This window comes from Patiria miniata, unplaced genomic scaffold, assembly GCF_015706575.1.
Source record: "Patiria miniata isolate m_02_andy unplaced genomic scaffold, ASM1570657v1 HiC_scaffold_7, whole genome shotgun sequence".
Taxonomy (NCBI): Eukaryota; Metazoa; Echinodermata; class Asteroidea; order Valvatida; family Asterinidae; genus Patiria; species Patiria miniata.
In genome coordinates this window covers 37,858,115-37,877,533 of record NW_024037074.1, presented here as the reverse complement: position 1 = coordinate 37,877,533, position 19,419 = coordinate 37,858,115, and the positions used below count along the sequence as shown (strand labels likewise).

General features: G+C 39.6%; 1 protein-coding gene across 1 annotated transcript; it reads left to right on the top strand.

The window, feature by feature from the left end:
• Positions 1–69: 69 nt before the first annotated feature.
• On the top strand, positions 70–15,982 carry LOC119746196 (heterogeneous nuclear ribonucleoprotein M-like). The gene is made up of 14 exons (XM_038223005.1): positions 70–405; positions 1,470–1,639; positions 2,269–2,321; positions 3,227–3,234; positions 4,559–4,652; positions 5,180–5,317; positions 6,554–6,707; positions 7,937–7,986; positions 8,870–8,921; positions 9,035–9,280; positions 9,975–10,138; positions 12,821–12,872; positions 13,496–13,597; positions 14,697–15,982. Exons 1-14 carry the CDS (start codon positions 278–280, stop codon positions 14,756–14,758), a joined length of 1,473 nt encoding a protein of 490 aa, XP_038078933.1. The 5' UTR covers positions 70–277; the 3' UTR covers positions 14,759–15,982.
• The last annotated feature ends 3,437 nt before the right edge of the window (positions 15,983–19,419 follow it).

Sequence of the window (19,419 nt, the reverse complement as noted above, 5' to 3'; positions counted from 1 at the left end):
ATACAGCGTCATGATGCTGGTTTGAGTTTAGAACGAGGTTGAAAATGCTCGCTTCTTTTTTTATTACGGTGGCCCCGAATGGACAAACAGTATTTCACGGCTAGTCCCCTGTCTTCAAATAATGTTGCAGATATCTTTATTTATTTTCTTGAGGTGGTACCAGCCTAGATATGATTGTTGCATGATAAATGGATGTAAGCGTGTACTAAAACTACTAAAAAAAATAAAGTAACACTAACACTAACAGGCTTTTGAGTATTGTTTTTTCGCCTGAAAAATGGACATGAATTTAGAAAGTGAATACCAACAGGGCCACTATGAACATCAGTATAGTGCGGAGGACACAGACATGCCAAAAGAGGAGCCAGACATATCAGATACTACTTCAAATGGGCAAAGTAAAAGGTGAAGTCTAGTGAAGAGTAAAAACATTTTTGTCAATGTTAACACAAGAGGGCGCTCGGCATCTTGTCTGTAAAAAAAAAAAAAAATTGTTAAATGTTTTCAGACCCAACTAAAAATAATCAGAATGAATTTTAAGAGCCTGTAGCACTAAGTTAGGCCTGTAGGACTAGGTGTTGAAGAGCTTAAGACTTGAAAAGTGCTGGGCGTGATCGGTCGATCGCGTTACGCAATCAGATGATCACGCTACGCAATCGGTTGATCGCGTTACACAATTGGTCGATTCTGAAGGATATCTCGGACTTTACTTACTTTTTAAAAAAAATCCTCCAGAACCAAGAATTAGAATTAAGAAAGAAAAAGTGTTTGAGTGGCAACAGGATTGATCACGTCAAGATCAACCGATACTAGCACAACGTGATCAACTGATCGCGCAGATCAACCAGACGTGCCCAACATAGCAGCATGATACTGGGGTCATTTCCATAGGCAATACTAGTCTGGGAAAGAACGCTGCAACCTGACGCCACTTTTTTTTCATATTATATCATTATCATCTCAGTAAAGGTCAGTCATTGCAAAAAAGGGAAAAAATTGCCATATCTGGCCATCAGTAATTTTTCCTTAAATAACCTATCACTATCAGCCACCAGAAAGTGATAATATGTCCTAAAACCTCAAATTAGCAGGGACAAATTTTGAATTTTTACTGAGAAAACACTTAGAAATTTTTAGACCAGTCCCATAGGGTTTGTGCACAGGGTGACAATTGTGATGGCCAGATATGGGAATCTTTGCAAAAGGTCAGACTAGACGTGAATCTGGGACTGAGAAACATTTCCAATTTTGTTAGTAAGGAAATACTTTAAAAATGCTCTTGATTCTCCATAGACTTTGTACACAACCGCTGAAGTGGCGTCTGGATAGTTAGATCTACACAGCAGAATGCTTTGCCACTTTTGTTGTGCACAGGCAACGATTTAGCTTAGTTCAAGCATGTTCCTTCCTCCATGGTTCAAGTTTTTGTAACATGATAGCTTCCTTTCTTTCCATGATCCACCATGTAGCACCAACCAAACCAGAAACCACAGAGGCGGTCTGAAAGGCAGTCGTTCCCGCATCCGGTTCCATCCCTACAAGGGCATCGGCACCAGGACTTACACAAACTCCGTCTTTGTCAGCAACATTCCATATGAGCTGAGCGAGCAGGAGTTTAAAGACCTCTTTGAAGAACAAGGTGAAAAAAGCAGGGTGGTAAAAATGGATCCCTCCTGTCCGTCAATCAAGCATTGTGTATATTGACCAATTACATCTTGATTTATGGTCAGGTGACTCGGTAACTTGGTCCGACTCAAGTCTCAAGCACTGTGAGAATTGCACAAAGCCAAAGATGGGCGGGGCTTATGACAAACTTTGGAACGGTCCGTTGACTCGGCCACATTTAAATATTGCAATCACCAATCAATCAAATCCAATTGCAAGTTGTTCACACCAAAAGGTAATTAGGGCAAAATAAACAGAGACAAAGAAATGCTTTTGTCAGAGTTCATTTAAATAGCTTGTGTTTCGACTTGAGACTGGCGATTGTGAATGATGAACTGATCACAACTCAAGATTGGCCCCAAGTATTAGACATTCTATTTCTGGTGAGGCCTGGTTTAACCCTTTTCATGGACGTCGCAAGGGGGGAGGGCAAGGGGGGAGTGCTTGCCCCCCCCCCCCAAAAAAAAACAAAGGAAGAAAAAAAAAAAAAGACAAGAAAAAGAGGCGCGAAGTCATAGTGGCAACTTGTGCATACTCCAACCATCACAGATTTCTTTCAGTGTTGACAAATTTTACCTCATCTTCTCCGTTCTTTCTTTGCAGTTGGAAAAGTGTCTTTCTGTGAGATATTCCCGGAGCCGGGTGGACTGTCAACGGTATGTGTTTCTGTCGTGCCATTATGAAAGTTGCAATGTATTTCGCTACCTCCCTGTAATCCACCACAATAACGGCTAGGCTGTACCTGCCTCATCTTGCAAAAACCTCCCAAACTTCTCACGTTGGTTTTGGAGAATCCGGCATTGTGGTGGGAGAATTCGAACATTTCAAATCCGGTTATCAAAACTTCTCTCAAACCAAGAATCTGTTATCCGATTTTACTAGGAGCTCCGCCTTCAGCTCGCAGCTATGCCAATGAAAAGTGACGAGTGGAGTGCTGTATGCAATGCCCTCCACAATGATTGGTTTAGTTTGTGGGGTTCACTGACCACTGGGCCTTTTTTCAAAACAATTCGGAGCTGTCAAGTTGAAACAACGAGTGGGAACCTATGATCGGTCGAATGGCAGGCTATTCATGAACAAAGAAGACAGTAACAAGGGAATGCGGTACTATCAAAGACCATGGAGGAAGTTGGAGCATGTTCCTGTTGATTTCTTGAAATAGCTTGTGTCACACAAAAAATGGAAGGTTTAATTTTGTTAAATGGAAGGTTTAATTTTGTTTGAGGTTAGTTTCGAATATCTGCTAAAAGTTCCAAAATCCAAACCAAAAAGTGGAATTCAAACCAAATTTTTAAAAAATCTGGATTTTAATCTCACCACTGATGTGGAAAGGTTACAGTTAACCCTACTTCTCTAGACAAGTATGCTTGAAGTACATGTACCTTCTCGAATCCTCTTGAAAGTAATGTCAAATCTGTTAAGAGATTTGTCATATAGAATTCGTGCGCATAGTTTTGTAAAAAAAAACACCAAATATTTAATTGATTTGTTAACATTTTTTCTTTCCCTTTCTCAATCTGCTTGGTCCAAATGCATTCCCTGACTGAATCGTGGTTATCAGGGATGTGGGTAAGTCAATTTCTACCAATAATTAAAACATTTTTTTGTTAATAAAATTCATACTTTTTTATTTTATTTTTTTTCGGTACTTTTTGTTAATTTTTTGGATAAATTCATTTGCATCATTTGCCGAAGCAATTCAGACCATAAGAAAGTAGAAGAAATTCATAATGTAAAGCTGAGTCTTGTTTTTGTCTGTTTGTCTTGTTTTCTCTGTTTGTCTGGAAAGGGTCAGAAAATCTCCAGTGTCCAAAGTTAGTTACCCCTCTGATATGCCTTACAATGGTTGTGATTTTTTTAAAATTGTTTTAATTGAGCAGTTAATATAGTTTGTCGTCTGTACTTTTGAAAAATGGGAAGGAGGCAGCCCTTTGGTACACAGGTTCGAATCCTGACCGTGGGAACATGTTGCTTGTGCTCTTGAGCAAGGCACTTTACCATTATTGCTTCGTCCTTCGGATGGGACGTAAAGCCGTAGGTCCCATGTGTTGTGTACATGTTTGTAATGCACGTTAAAGAACCCAGTAACGCTTATCGCTAAGAGAAGAGGTTTGCCCCAGTGTTTCTGGCAGTGGCTGCAATATGCGCCGCAGCACCTTGTAAACCCTGAAAGGTGCTATATAATGGGTCTCATATTTCTCATAAACTTTATTTACCTTTCTTTAATAATTGACATAATTTTCCAGCGCCTTGAGTACCTAATTGTTGGTAGATACACACGCTGTATATAACTCCAGTATTTATTAAACGCATACTAGTTTCGGTACACACAGTGTGGAGAACACACAAATACTCTATAATGTTCACAAAGTTGTCGCATATAATTGTGAACAGATTGTTGGGTATATCCTTGGCACCATTGAGGGATTACTTTGGCACGAAGTTGATAGAAATGCGAGTATGAAACAATTAGGATAAGGCCAAAAAAAAAGAAATTCGGTCTCTGGTCAGACCAAAGTTCCGGAATTGACGCGGGGACGCGGCTTTTTTTTTTTTTTTTTTTTTTTTTTTTTCTTCAAGCTTGGATTGTACAGACAAGGTGGGGTACTATTTTGCTTGTTTTTGGTGTCCTCATGTACACTGGTGTCCTCCATAATTTGCCTTGGTGCTCTCGATCATTTGCCTTGGTGCAATTTCCCATTCCTTGGTGCTCTTTGGTAAAAAAAAAATTGAGGAGGTGCGGCAATAGAGGGCGCTGTTGGAGCTACCGCGGAACATTTTGGAAATAAAAAAGATTGACGCGCATGATTAAAATCGACGCGCGCCCTGACCAGAGACCGACTTATTTTTTTTTTTTGCCTAATCACGATGTTTTTGTTTACTTTGGTGCTAGCGTGGTGGAGATGGAACATTCAACAGACGTGGAGAGAGCCATAAACAAGATGAAGAAATACCAGATCCAGGGACGTGGGCTTGTCGTCAGAGATGTAAGTACTGCGTAGTCCCCCCCCCCCCCCCCCTCCAAATCGGCTGCAAAAAAAATAACAGAACTACCCCTCCCCTTGCCAGAGAATTCAACCTCGTACAGAAAAACAATATTTGAATTTTTAGCTGCGGGATAGCAGCTCAGCAAATCATCATGTCTCTCCGTTAGTCCGTTAGTTAGTTAGTTATAAATGTTGACATTGTCTATTGGTCCTACATATTTTTGAGCAATTTCAACCAAACTTTGTCAAAAGTAAGGCCGACAAAATATAAAATTTTGATAACGGAAGACAATTTGGAACCATTTCTATTGCACATTTGTGATTGGGTGCTTTCTCCTTTGTGTTTACTCATTCACACTCGTGGCAAAAAAAGACAGTTAATAAATATGGCTGTTTTCATTTTTTGTAGTTCAAAAAAACGATTTAAAAACAACATCTTTAAAATTAATTAAAAAGATAAACACAGTTAATTACACATTGAAAAAAGATTTGATTTTACATCCTTGTGGACTCATTTTAACTTTCAGGATAGAGATCTCAGCTTTAGCTCGAGATACCGAGGCCCACCAACTACCAAACCCCAGTCATCCATTGTCAACCCAGACGTCTTATTTCGGCTCGGGATCCACCCTGACGAAGTCTCCGAAACGATCCATATAGCCAATGTGAGTTACCTTAAGGGGAGAATGCAAAATTAAACAAGTGGTATCGTTAGTTTGAACCGAGAGGTTCCCTGTAAAACCTTGAGGAAAACATTAAGAACAACATTGAGGTAAGCCTTGAGGAAAATCTTGATGCAAACCTTGAGGTAAACCAACCTTGAGGCAAACTTTTGGGTAAACCAACCTCGAGGCAAACCTTGAGGCAAACCAACCTTGGGGCAAACCTTGAGGCAAACCTCGAGGCAAACCTTGAGGCAAACCAACCTTGAGGCAAACTTTGAGGTAAACCTTGAGGCAAACCAACCTTGAGGCAAACTTTGAGGTAAACCTTGAGGCAAACCAACCTTGAGGCAAACCAACCTTGAGGCAAACCTTGAGGCAAACCTTTAGGTAAACCTTGAGGTAAACCTTGAGGTAAACCTTGAGGCAAACCTTGAGGCAAACCAACCTTGAGGCAAACTTTGAGGTAAACCTTGAGGCAAACCAACCTTGAGGCAAACCAACCTTGAGGCAAACCAACCTTGAGGCAAACCTTGAGGCAAACCAACCTTGAGGCAAACCTTGAGGCAAACCTTTAGGTAAACCTTGAGGTAAACCTTGAGGCAAACCTTGAGGCAAACCTTGAGGTAAACCTTGAGGTCAACCTTGAGGTCAACCTTGAGGTAAACCTTGAGGCAAACCTTGAGGCAAACCAACCTCGAGGCAAACCTTGAGGCAAACCAACCTCGAGGCAAACCGTGTGGCAGACCGTGAGGTACCACCTGTTTGAGTTTTGCATTTTCCTCTGATAAAGGAGTTTCTAAAACCTCAAACCAGTTCTATATACAGAAATGCCTTAGCAATGCCAGATCTGGACCCAATATCTTGGCTCTGCTTACAGTTAGCGAAAAATGCCTGCTTATTATAGCAGAAAATTGTGGTAAGCGTATTTCACACTTGAGCAAGGAATGTTGGCATCTGCGCATGCGTACATCCCGTAACTAAGGATTCTGGGCTTACATGTTTAGTACAGAAAGTGGTGATCGTAAGCGTGAAATTATGTGGTTAGCAGAGTTGTGAAAATGGGTCCTGGTTAAAATAACCCAATAGACCACGTTTCTGTGCGAATGAATTTTGGAGGTAGAAAAGAAGTGAATAGGCGGAGCTCTCACAAGTGGTAGCAAAGCTGCATTTACTTTTCTTGCACAGATCCCATTTCTTCCATCTGCATTTGTTCAAATTTTGGTTGGTTAATTGCAGCTCTCAGAGGAGGTTGACCTGAGGAAACTGAAGGACGTGTTCAGCTTAGCCGGTCTGGTCATGAATCTGGAAATCTTGAAGGATGAGCAAGGGAAGAGCCTTGGCCTGGCCACAGTCACCTTCTCCTCAAGTGAAGAAGCAGTCAATGCCATCTGTATCCTTGAAACAGACCTTGCATTTGCAGTACTCATACTCATAATTGCTCGAGTATTTTTTTTTTAATACTGGTAGTCATACTCATGAAAATGTACTCATGCTCCTAGGCTAACTCGTACTCATGAAGAGTACTCGTACTTGTACTCTTGCAAATGTTCTCACGCAAGAATATAAACAAGTTTAAGAGCTACTTGCAGGAAAAGCACCAATTTTCTACCGTTTGGAAGACTTCTGCATTTGTTCAATGCCTAGTTTGACTGCAAAAAAGCCCTTGAAAACATAATTATAATACCGAACATTGTCCTTGGCTCCCGATTTTTGTGTGCAAAACATCCCGAACATTGTTGTAAAAAAATGTCACTTGAAGAGTGACTAGTGGCTATTTCCCCAAGGAACGCCACCTGTTTCTGCGGGTAGTGCATGTAAGCTCAAAAACTGTGTAACTACAAGACTCGATAGTTGGCACGTGTTCGAGCTGTACGGTGATACCAAATTTCAATGAGGGGGAAGTTATACGCTCTGTATGAAAGCGACTTATTTTCGGGAACTTTGCGGTGATTTGTGAACTTTTGTTTCAGTCCACGCTTCTTTTGTTCACAGACATCGCTCCAAATATCGGAAAAAATCAAGTATTTTTACTCTAAGGCCAAAAAAAAAGTCTGTCTCTGGTCAGCACGCGCGTCGATTTTAATCATGTGCGTCAATCTTTTTTGTTTTTTAAATTTTTCGCAGTTGCTACAACAGCGATCTCTATTGCCGCACCACCTCAAATTTTTGTACCAAGGAGCACCAAGGAATGGGCAAATTGCACAAAGGCAAATGATGGAGGGCACCAAGGCAAATTATGGAGGACACCAATGTATAATGAGGACACAAAAAAGCAAAATAGTACCCACCTTGTCTGTACAATCCAAGCTTGAAAAAAACAGCCGACCAAAAGAAAAATGCGTTGCTGCATCAATTCCGCAACTTCGGTTTGACCAGAGACTGACTATTTTTTTTTTGCCTAACAAATTAAATTTGTTTTAAGAGTAAAATGAATATGTAAAGCATACGGTGGCCCTAAAATTAAAAAAATGGATGAATCCACCTTGAAATGACTTTGCGCGCTGTTTACTCGAAATGGATCGGTAACTTTGTCGCCGTTGGAGCAAGTCACATTGTTGGTTTCTGTTAATCAACCAAACCTACATCTTGCATCGTATAATTCCTGAATTCCTACTGCAGCCATGTTTGATAACCAGCCCTTGTTTGAACTGAAGATGAGCGTCAGAATGGTGTGTGTATTTTTCTTCTTTTTTTTCAATTTGGAAAATAAATTATTTCAAATCTCATTCCCCAGTCAGTTTGAGCGGACTCTGCTAATTTTTACCTAGGCCAAAACAAAAAATAGTTCTGCTTCTGGTGTTCCTTACCTACCCTATTCAGACAGCCCCTACCCTAATTTTTTATGGGAAAAATGAGAAAAAAACACCCAAAACAATCAATTTCTACCTTTTACCGTTGACTACATGCAGACGCCTCCATATGATCGTACACAAAAAAAATGGCGAAAAAAATTCCCTACCTACATATCCTATTTTCGAATGCCATGTAATCGGAAGCAGAACTATTTTTTTTTTGGCCCTATCATTCTTTTCCATGCAAGTGTTGATTCGTGCAGACGTAAGAGAGACTGGGTTTACTACTATCTTTTAAAAACAGTTGTTAACTCTTACGTACAATGAAATAAAACTGATTTATTTTTGTCCTTGGATGAACTGAACACTTGTGAACCCTAACTCCCTAGGCATCTTTGCTGGGACATGTGGGATGCAACCATAATCCTGCAAAATCCTCCAACTGCCTCCATGTAAAAATAGCATACATCCTCAATCCTCCGAAATCCTCCATTATTTCTTGAATATGGTCCTTGGAGGGGTGACCACTGCCTAATAAATCCTGCAAAATCCTCCAGCAGTCACTGTCAACATGAGGCAGAGCCAGTGACATCCTGGAGCAGTGCGGAGGACTATCTCAAGTATAATCTATGCAGTAAATTTCACAAGAATATCAAGGCTTAGGAACAAAAATCTTTTCACACAAGTTCTAGGTGTCGGCATTTCATTAGGTACCACAACAAAAAGCTGATTTGTTTCTTCTCTTTCTTTACGATCAAAGGACAAGAGTAAGAAACGCACCCAAGAGCCAGAAAAACAGAAGGAACTTCCGCGTGAGTATATCGCCAGTTTTTATTCATAGAATTGAATTTGGTGACTTTTGTATTAACAGATTCAGCACTTACTGACTATTTTATGGCTTTGTTGCATTTATATTTCTTTTCAGAGGGTCTTGGAGGGATCGGCCAAAATCTACTTTCAAGGGGTGGTGGCGGCGGCGGCATGGGCGGAGCCATGATGGGCGGGCCCCCGATGGGCGGGGCCCCGATGGGCGGGGCCCCGATGGGCGGGGCTATGATGGGCGGAGCCATGATGGGAGGGGCCATGGGAGGAGCCATGGGTGGAGCGGGCATGTTTAACAGGATGGGCGCTGGTGGAGACTTTGGGGGTGGCTTTGATCAGCCAATGGGAGGTGAGGCATTTTGCTTTCTGGTTTAAATTATACTTAACGTTTCCCCTTCTCTTCAACAATTTTTTTGTTCTATTAAGACATATCCAACTTGTATGTTTTATTACTAAAAACCTTCCTTTTATTTTTACGGCTTCAACGTTGTGGAAAAAGAGGTTTTTATTTTGGGCACAAACTGATCCGCTTTGCAAGCAGACTGGCTTCCGATCCATACATTAACAATACTGATTGTGGGGCGGGAACCAGCCTACCCCTCGTGAGTAGGAATTATTGCAGAAAAAGGAAAATTTATTTTGGCTCGTGCTTATTATGTAGCCATTTGGGTTTTGAATTAAAAAGTGCCTGTTAACGTATTAGTTTTCTATGATGATTTCACTCGGGGAAAGTCGAAAATGTGTTTCATTGAAGAAAAATGCTTGTGAGTATAGATGGGCGCTGATCACTGTACACTCCTAGGCTGAGGCCCCCTTCAATGGAGAAACCATTGTACATGCTATTGTTTAAAGCAACTGTCCCGTGACGGATTATCTGAACAATAGCTAGCACAATGCTTTCTCCATTGAAGGGGGCCATCCTGAAAGACTTGATACCGTGCCTGGATTTGTACAGCATTGCATGCTAACAAAAGTGTGGCCACCTAAGTGGTACCTGTGCCCAGCTTTTATTTTAATTCAGGATTCCTGTTGGTGTATCACAGGTATGGGCAGGGGTTTTGACATGGGTCTTGGCATGGGGTACCAGCAGGCAGACGCCCGAGGCAACTACGGGGGTGGGTTTGGGGGTGGTCCCATGAGGAACTACGGCCACGGATCCTCCTCCAACACTGAACCCAGTCAAGGGTGCCAAGTCTTCATCCGAAATGTGAGTCAAATGTTGTCAATCTCTAACCAGTTTACGCCGGGGATATTTTGACAAGAACGGAACGAGGCGCGGAATTACATTCACTCGACCTCAATGCCAGGTGGGTTGAAGCCATCACCCTCGGGCAGCACACTCATATTTCTGGCCTCACTCCCTGCGTTTTTATCCGTCATCCGTTCTGAATACCGCAGAACCTTTGCGTGTATACTTGTCAGCCGGCCCGAACTGGTTAAAAGACACATGCAATGTAATTTTGTAACGCAATCCTTGAAAATGCACCTTCCAGTTAACCTTATTTTCAATTTTTGTTTTGCTATTTTGAAGGGTATTTTGGGTGCCTTTTTGGTTTTTATGCTGATGAAAATGGCCATATTCATGAACAAAAGTGTGATGTCATTTTAGTCAGAAACATCTTTGTTACAGCTATTTCAGCACCAAAGGTTGCCAGAATTTCGGATATTTTGCTGTCGTGAATTTTCTTTTCTTTGGTGATTCGTTGTAGTGCCAGTACTTGGCAGTGAGCCAATGAGCAAGCTTTTGTCAGAAAACGTTTTCAGAGAGCAGTTTTCTGGGTTCACAATTTGAACAGAAAACCCCTAAACGGAGCCGTGGCTGAACAGTGCCTTCCTGAAATGACATCACAGCAACAGCTCCCTCAGTTGTCCGGAAAAGCAATGTGAATGTTTAAAGAAGTGCACTTTTCAATAAAATTAACCAAAAAGAGATGTCAAGTAGTTTTTCTAAATTTAAGGGGAATAGAAAGTAGCACAGAATGTTTCCCTAAGAAAAATTCATTTCATGGACCCTTTAAAGGCTTAATCATAAGGCCAAAAAAAAAAAATAGTCGGTCTCTGGTCAGCGTGCGCGTCGATTTGAATCATGCGCGTCAACCTTTTTTTCTCCAAATTGTCCACGGTAGCTACAACAGCGCCCTCTATTGCTGCACCTCCTCAAATTTGTGTACCAAGGAATGGGGAAATTGCATAAAGGCAAATGATGGAGGACACCAATGTATATGAGGATAAACAAAAAAAAGCCAAAAATAGTACCCACCTTGTCTGTACAATCCAAGCTTGAAAAAAAAAAACCCCAAAAAAACCCCCAAAAATGCGTCACCGCATCAATTCCGGAACTTTGGTCTGACCAGAGACCGACTACTTTTTTTTTTGGCCTAACAACCCCTGGGTTCCCAGCCACTCTGGGAACTTCAGGGAAAACCTTGAAAAGTAGTCCGGGAAAACTCAGAGAATTTGGGAAAAACACCCCCCCCCCCCCCCAAAAAAAATCTGTTAAAAAACTCAGGGAATTTTATATTGACCCAGAAGGGACAGGTTTTTTGCCAGTTTGGCGTATGTGAGTATTGTGCTATGTGTCCAAGTCCCATCCATTGACTGACTGGCTATGGTGGTTTTTTAGTGTGTATACAGTGCAAATATTATCAGTATCTTAGTTGCTTTGCTGCAACCACCTCTTGACTTCCCAGCAACCTTGTTTAAGTACCGTAATTTTCGTAATATAAGCCGCGGCTTATACGTTGAATTTGCCCATGAAAATATTTACTGCGGCTTATACACAGGGCGGCTTATACGCCGAGACTTGAAGAATAAAAATGACATTTACATGTGTATTTAATGTACTGGTACAAGGAGAGATGTGTTGCTGAAATAATTATCAATTAAGAAAGTCATTAACAAACCGAAAGCACGTCCCACAAAAAGGTACCGAGAGGTAAAAAGTACGGCTAGTACTTTCTTGGGAACAATAATTACCAATATTTCCCCAGTTTAAAAAAAGGAAAAAGACAACTAATACTTTTTATGGAGTTTGAAACATATCTTTATTTGATAATCAGTTGTTCAACGTCACATTATAATTTTTTTTCTTGAAATGTATTCAAGAAACGATGTAAAACTCAAAACAGGGGTGAATTCCATAAAAATCTCAGCATCGTGTTGACTGTTTTCGAAGAAAGTTACGATCCAAACTTGAATTTTTGACGTTACTACTCGTTAGTAATCACAACAATTTGATAAGTTTTGCTGTAAAAACGGACTTGTTTATCCTTTAGGACAAAACAACTTAGCGTCTGTTGCCACAAAGCAGGATTTGTAGCGCTTTAGTCAGACAACACATGGTGGGTTGCATTATACTCTCTCAAGTGCTAGGGGAAAATAATGTCATTCGCCGGCACAGGCTCACTGACGAGCCAGCCGGCAGCAATTCCCATTTTTTATTTCTCATCATCAATTTCCATATTTGTTTGTAAGAGTAATCGACTGTAAATGATTTGATATAACTTTGTGGCCCTTTTTATAGCTTTCGTAGTGTACCTGGAACTGGTTCAGAGCATTTTGACTAGAATTTGGAGGCCTTACAAAATTGAACCGCTGCGGTTGGTGCGGCTTAAACGCCGATGCGGCTTATACGCCGACTTCAAATCTTATTTTGCAGATTTTTGCGTGCTGCGGCTTATACGCCGCGCGGCTTATATTCCAAAAATTACGGTAAAAAATATTTCTCATTGAATTTTGGAAAATATCAGGTGAAACTCAGAGAAATGTTGTTTTCATGAAGTGCTGGGAGGCACGTTTAATCTCTGATATGAGTTGTGAAATTTGGTGGCAGTGCTTTCTTTTCTTTCTAATTTCTTTGCAATTATTGCATTTCTTCGATTTTTTTCAGCTTTCGCCTGAAGTCAGTTGGGAGGATCTCAAAGATTGCTTCAAGAAAATTGGTAAGAACCATTATTTTTAAAAATTCACAGGGTCTTTTGTATCAGTGTGTAAAAAAACCCAGAGGGATAATGTTTTTTCTAAAAAGTTTTCGTGAAGAACGATGCAGTGTATCTAGGTACGTGAGGTGACTTATTTCAGGGGTGTGAAATCTCGGCTTTAAAGCTGATTTCAGCTTTTTGTGTGTGTTGGATTTCAGCTTTTTTCAGCTTTTTCCTTCACTTGCTCCGTACAAAAGTATAGGAGATTTCCTAAGTTCAACTTTTTTACACCTTTTTCAGCTGTTTTCAGCTATTTTTTTATCAGTGGTCACTCACACCCCAGTTATTTGGCCAAGTCCATTATGTGGTCATATACATGTATGAACTTTTGAACTACATGTATGTCTTGTGAACAGCTTTCAACAAGTGAAGTTTATTGATCAAGTACCTTTAAAATTCCGTAACTTGAAAAGTACATGAGCGATTTGAATGATTCTTGTACTACAACAAAGTTTATGAATTGGGCTTTCATATCCTAGATTTTGAAAGTGCTACATGCAGAACTTCACTAAAACAATAGTCCCGACATTTGGGTTTTGTTTTTTTTACTCACCCTGTATGTCATTCATCACCCCTCCTTCTAGGACCAGTTTACTATGCAGACGTTAAGAAGGACAGCGATGGGAAATCCAAAGGCTTTGGCACTGTCAAGTATCACAACCCTCAACACGCTCAGCAGGCAATATGTATCCTTTGAATGGTCTCAAGAACATCAGGTCACCCAAGCAGAATAAAAAGTACACTTAGCAGATATAATTACACTTAATAGATTCAGTCTTAAAACTAGTTGAGAGCCACTCAGAAACAAAAGGCTTCATTTTTTTTGCTTAGCTGAAAAGCCATTTTTGGAAAACGAAACCTCCAAAGAATTTGGCTATTTCAAATCTTATGAACCATATAATTGTTTTCCTTTGTCTACAGGGCGACCCAAAAAAAGCAACCCTGAAACATTTAGGGGGTTTTCAAAAACATGACCTGTGAATTTTTATGTTTTGGATATCAAATTAAAGCTGAGAATTTGTCCTTTCAAATACTGAAAAACATCATGAAAACAGGACATTGGGTTGCTGAGAAAATGACAATTATGTAACACAAGTTCTTTTTGGTCCATTCCAATGGCATGACCACAAATGCAGCGCATTTTGTCCTAATCCTTACAAACAACACGGCACATAATGTGACAAGAGTACAAATGAATTTGATAGAAATAACTTTTATTTTCCACCTGAACAGGTATCTAATCCTTTTTAGTCCTATTTTTAACCTTTCGGCATCATAAATATGTCAAAATATTAAAGAAATTGCACAAATGAAAAACTATTGCACAGCGTGCTTACAGTAACATGTTTCACTGCTTGAAGCACTATTGGAAAGGATGAAAAATATCTTATTCTACATAATTGGCATTTTTTCAGCAACCCAATGTGCTGTTTTCATGATTTTTTTTCAGTATTTGAAAGAAAAAACTCTTGGCTTCAGTTTAATCTGATATCCAAAACGTAAAAATTCACAGATCACGTTTTTGAAAAAAGGCAAATGTTTCAGGGTTACATTTTTTTGGGGGGGGGGTGTCACCCTGTAGTTTTTAACTTGTTGCTTGTTGTTACTATATGGTTAACTTTTGACAGGGGGCATTGAAAAAAAAATGAATTTGGTTTTAGTCTAACTAATTTGTAACTTTCTGATTTCTCTTACGTTTTGTCGCTCAATTTTAATTTTTTCCCCTGTAAATATATCTCATTTTATGTACATGGCGTAATTTTTCCTTGACTAATTTCTTATCAGTGTTGTTGAATGGTGCAAGCATCAAGGGTCGTCGCATCGGAGTAACCATTGGTCGGTATTAATACAGTCGCGTCACTCTGATTGGCTCGGGTCTTGCTTTCCCAAAAGTTTTTTTTTTATTGTGGTCATAAAAGGCTTTTAGAATGGTTACTTGATAAAAAATATCCCAAAAAATTATTTGGATGCAATGTCGCAGTGTGGTATCAGTTGGTCGTCAAAAGAAAAACAATAAAACTGATGATTTTTCTTTGCGTCATTTTAGAAAATATTGGGTGAATCTCAATCCTCTTTAAAACAATGTCACTTGGTTGCAGATTTTGTTTCTGTCTGGTGCAACATACTGGTGTGTCTTATAAAATGTGTATTTCACCGAAACTCATCAATGTAAGATCATTTGTTCCAAATGTTTGAATAATATTTTCTAGTTCTCTGTGGTCGGTGATTTGCAGTCGTGTTTATTTATATCATTTTGTCATTTTGACAAGTTCAAAGGAGAAGTTGTCTCTGATTTGTGTTGTGAATCATAATTTTAAACTTTTAGTCAATGTACCGCCCACAGCGGCTGAAACCTCCTGATCTCTCTATGATTTTATGGATTCATTAGGAAATAAACACAATGTAATACAATGTAATACAATGTAATACAATATAATACAGTGGCTAAGTAATGGGCTAAAGAAGAAGGATGTTGTCTTTGCTTTGTGTCAAGTCATCACAGTAATTTGTTTAAGGTGTTGTGTGGTAGAATTTTGTTTGTCATTTGTCAAGCAAAAATGTCGTTTCTTGTAAGCTCAGTGTTTCATTTGATTTGTCATTAAACAGTTGAAAGACCAAAAGCTGGTCATTCATTTCTGATGTCCTCTGAATAATAACAACGGTATATTCTTCCGTCATGTATAGTATTTCCAAAGCATTTTTTTGAAAAGTCTTTGCTAGTTGAGTTCCTTCGAGGTTTCAAAATATCATTATCGTGTTTGTAAATAATGCATTTTCCTAGTGGTTAAGTCAGAGTCACTGTTGTTACATAGGTTTTCAAGTTGTTTGAAGTATCTTTGTAAGTTTGTCTCAGACAGCTGCATTTTGATTACTAATCATCAAAAAGGACAACACTTGGTGTGCCAGAGGCTTCTAAAGTTTTAGAACAATTAGTCAAGTAGATAAAGTCATTTGGTTGTTTCACGTGTGTTAAATTTGCTATGTTGAAGTCAAAGGCTCTGCAAGTTCTGTAGAAGTGTTTAGTAAATAAAAGCAAGCATTTTCGTGCGTGAGACAATTTTCATCCTAAACAGGGTCTGGCAGTTTATGCAAAACTGTTTAGTATGATTCAGTGTCTTGTGTTTATTCCAACAGTTCAATTTATCTCCTGGTTCAATTTTGTAAACTCCAATTTATTTTACCTGGGAAAAAAGTAAAGTAACTGGTGTGAGTGAAATTTGGAAGGAAAGGAATGAAATTCCAGTCCTGGCAGTTGTAAAGTACTAGAATAATTACTTCTTGGCATTTTTAATTTTTATCTGTAAAAGACTGTTTGATCCAACTCTTTGGACTGACTTCCTAAAATTTGTCAATTTTTGGTGGAGATGTCTAAACTCTGGTTCTCATCCGGCAAATGTCCCATATATTGATAGAAAGTCTTAGTGTGTGAAGGAAAAGTCCAAAAACATGCTTACAAAAGTGCTTGTTGAACAGAAAGGAGTCCACTTTTGGTAGTCGTCTGTCCCCTGTTTGTGGCTGATATCACAAGGTCAGGTTCAAAGGTGAAAGGTCATGCATCTATAGTGCAAAGAGTCGGTGAGAGCAGGCATCACGTGGAGGTAAGTTTGGTAAGTATTGTCAAAAAGAGGATATCAACAATAAGGTACTGTAATGGACTACAGTCGAGTCTCGTTTATGCAAACTCGTTCGGACCTAGCCAAATTGTTTGTTATATCAGAATTGTGTATTAAGAGGAACATCAGTCCCATACATTTCACACATAAATGCACAGTCGGGACTAAGACTTTATGTTGGTTATAACCAGAATTTTGTATTAACAGAGTTTGTGCGAACGAGATTTGACTGTATATGCAAGAACAGTAGATGGCGCTGTTTGACCCTCATGAGAGAACCACGTCCTTGCACTGGTTCGACCGTTCTTACTATACCCTACTTGTGGGGTGATGTTCCTTTTCAGAATACATCACCCCACTATCTTTACAATAGAAAAACATCACCCCAGAAGAGGATCTTTAGAAAAAGGGATAAAGGGAACACAATGCTATCACCCCACAATTCTGTCTGGCTGGGGTGTCCGCGCACAGCCTAAGGGACACATAACGCATTTTTCATACGAGTGTGCCGAAGCCCATTGCGCATTGACATAGGAATCCGGTGTCTGCCTCGGGCTGTGCCCGAATCATACCTACTTGTATGGAAGCCACTGGCTAGCCGCTGCAGCCACTTTCCATAGACTTGTGTGCTATTGTCAGCCGTAGCCATGCGACTTGTAGCCATATGACTTGAACATGGCCTGCCCTGTCTCTCTCTGGTGGTGAATGATGTGCATGGGTATGTGTAACCAACTTTTAACTGGGATGTGCACAAACCGGTAGTGTTTGGGCTTGAGACAAACGCCCCTGCACTTAAGTGACCTGCGTCATTTTCACTCATTGGGGGGAGGGGGAGGGAGGTATAGGATGGAATGTGCAAGGTGGATGAATACTTCTGCACAGAGTCCTTCAGTTGGTGTGGGTTTCAGGGTTCCGTGGATGTTTGGTTTTATTTGAAGATTCTTTTGTGTTGCCCGAATACCATGGCTTAGAAAACTGTTGAGCGCAAATGTGCTTGTTCTTAGCAAAAAGAGGTCACTTTCTAAAAATTGGTGCAATGTGTAGTACTTGTGACTGAAATCTCAGCTGATTTCTGAATTGTGCTAATAGCTCAATTGGTCCAAAGTTTGCAGTTCTCAGTGGTTGATGGGGGAGGGGGTAAGTTACATAATTTTATTTTATTTTAATGGGTGTTTTTTTGGGGGGGGGGAGGGTATTTCTCGGTTTTCTTTTTCAAGCGCCTATGGTTTCATCAAAACTGGGTTCCTCATATACGTCATTTCCAAATGTATTCACTCTTTAAAACTTATTTTCTCAACATAAACAGATGTGTTATTTGATTTTCAGTGAATGACTGAATAAAAGCATATGTTATGCACCAAATTGATATGTACTTTTTAAGTCGTAGTGTTGCATCTTACATCTTGGACCTGAACAAAGTGCTATTTGATTTGAGTTGCTTCCATAAAGTTGAGAGAAAAGTTATACCCATCTATTCCATTAAACAGAAGCCGGTGTGTCAGTGCACCCACATGACTTCATTTCCCTTTGTGTGTAAACGATGCACGCAAGATATTACAGAATACCAACACAATTAATGAAAAGAAAGGCACAATGAATTGTTTACGTTTTTCTGTTCCATCTTTTCAACACAACACCGAGTTTACAAATTGCAGATGTGATTTATCCCACATAGATTTGTTGTACATTTATTTGCGGCTTTTATCTCAGAAGTCAGACCTGGGTCTTTCTATAAATTTGGGGTCCTCTTGTTTTTTTCTGTCTGTTACATCTGACATCTATGATTTGCAGTCCTTCATGTAGTCATCCTCCAAGAGTGATTATGAATAGCAAACTACCCATCCAACAAATAAAAAAATCATTTGAAGTCATTCTTAACGATACTTGAATGGCAATAAAACTACAAAGTACCAAGGTAACGGGGACAGGAAAAACGTCACACTTAGGACCCGAAATTTATAAAATGACTCTGACACACCAGTGAATTTTTTTTAATGTGCACGTGCTTAATTGGAATAGCAAACTGGCTTACTTGATCATATGAAATCCTGAAGAACAGACCAATTTGTTAAGAAATAAAACACAACATACACATCGAGCTGACTTGTACTCGATCAAATTGTTTCTTTTTTTAATCAGTATGCACAGATCGAGCCTACAGTCTGTGGTGGCCCCCGTTTCATGTACAAGAAATACTATTTAACTACAAAGCATCAATACGTCAAATAGTCACACACATTTATGTAGTAGAGCAACAACAGAAAAAAGGGTCAACACGCATAGTTCAGTCAATAGATCCATTAAGCCCCGCCCATCCCATGCTTTGACCAATCACAGTTGCCGACAGTGGGCGGGGCCTAGTGGATCAGGCTATTGTCACAGAACTACTGAAAGTCGCATTTAATATACACAAAGTCCTTGTACATGTGTTATCAGTCATGTCATGTATAAGAAAGTGACATTGTTGTGGCGGCTAAATGTTTTGGTCAAATCAATTTCTGAGTGACAATTAGCCACATTTATGAAAAAGCTGAAAACTACAATCAGAATAAAATATCTCTTTTTTTTTTTCTGTGAGGAAAATAACAGTCCCAACAAAAGAGGAAACTTAAGATATATTCATAATTTTGTCTTTGGTAAACATTATACAGACGGGATAAATGAATCGGAGCAAATCCGAAAAAAACATCAAATGTGTGAAATGGAACAAGGACTATTCAGTAATAGTGCCTTTTTAATTGATAATCATGTTTCGAGCATCTCTACTTTGTCCATCGGCAACGATTTTATTGTCCTCAAAATCACCCAGATCAGTATTGGGATGAATAAAACAGGTTTTTGTTCTTGTACATGTACACTCCTGAATCTTAATGCCAAAATTTCAACGTCTCATT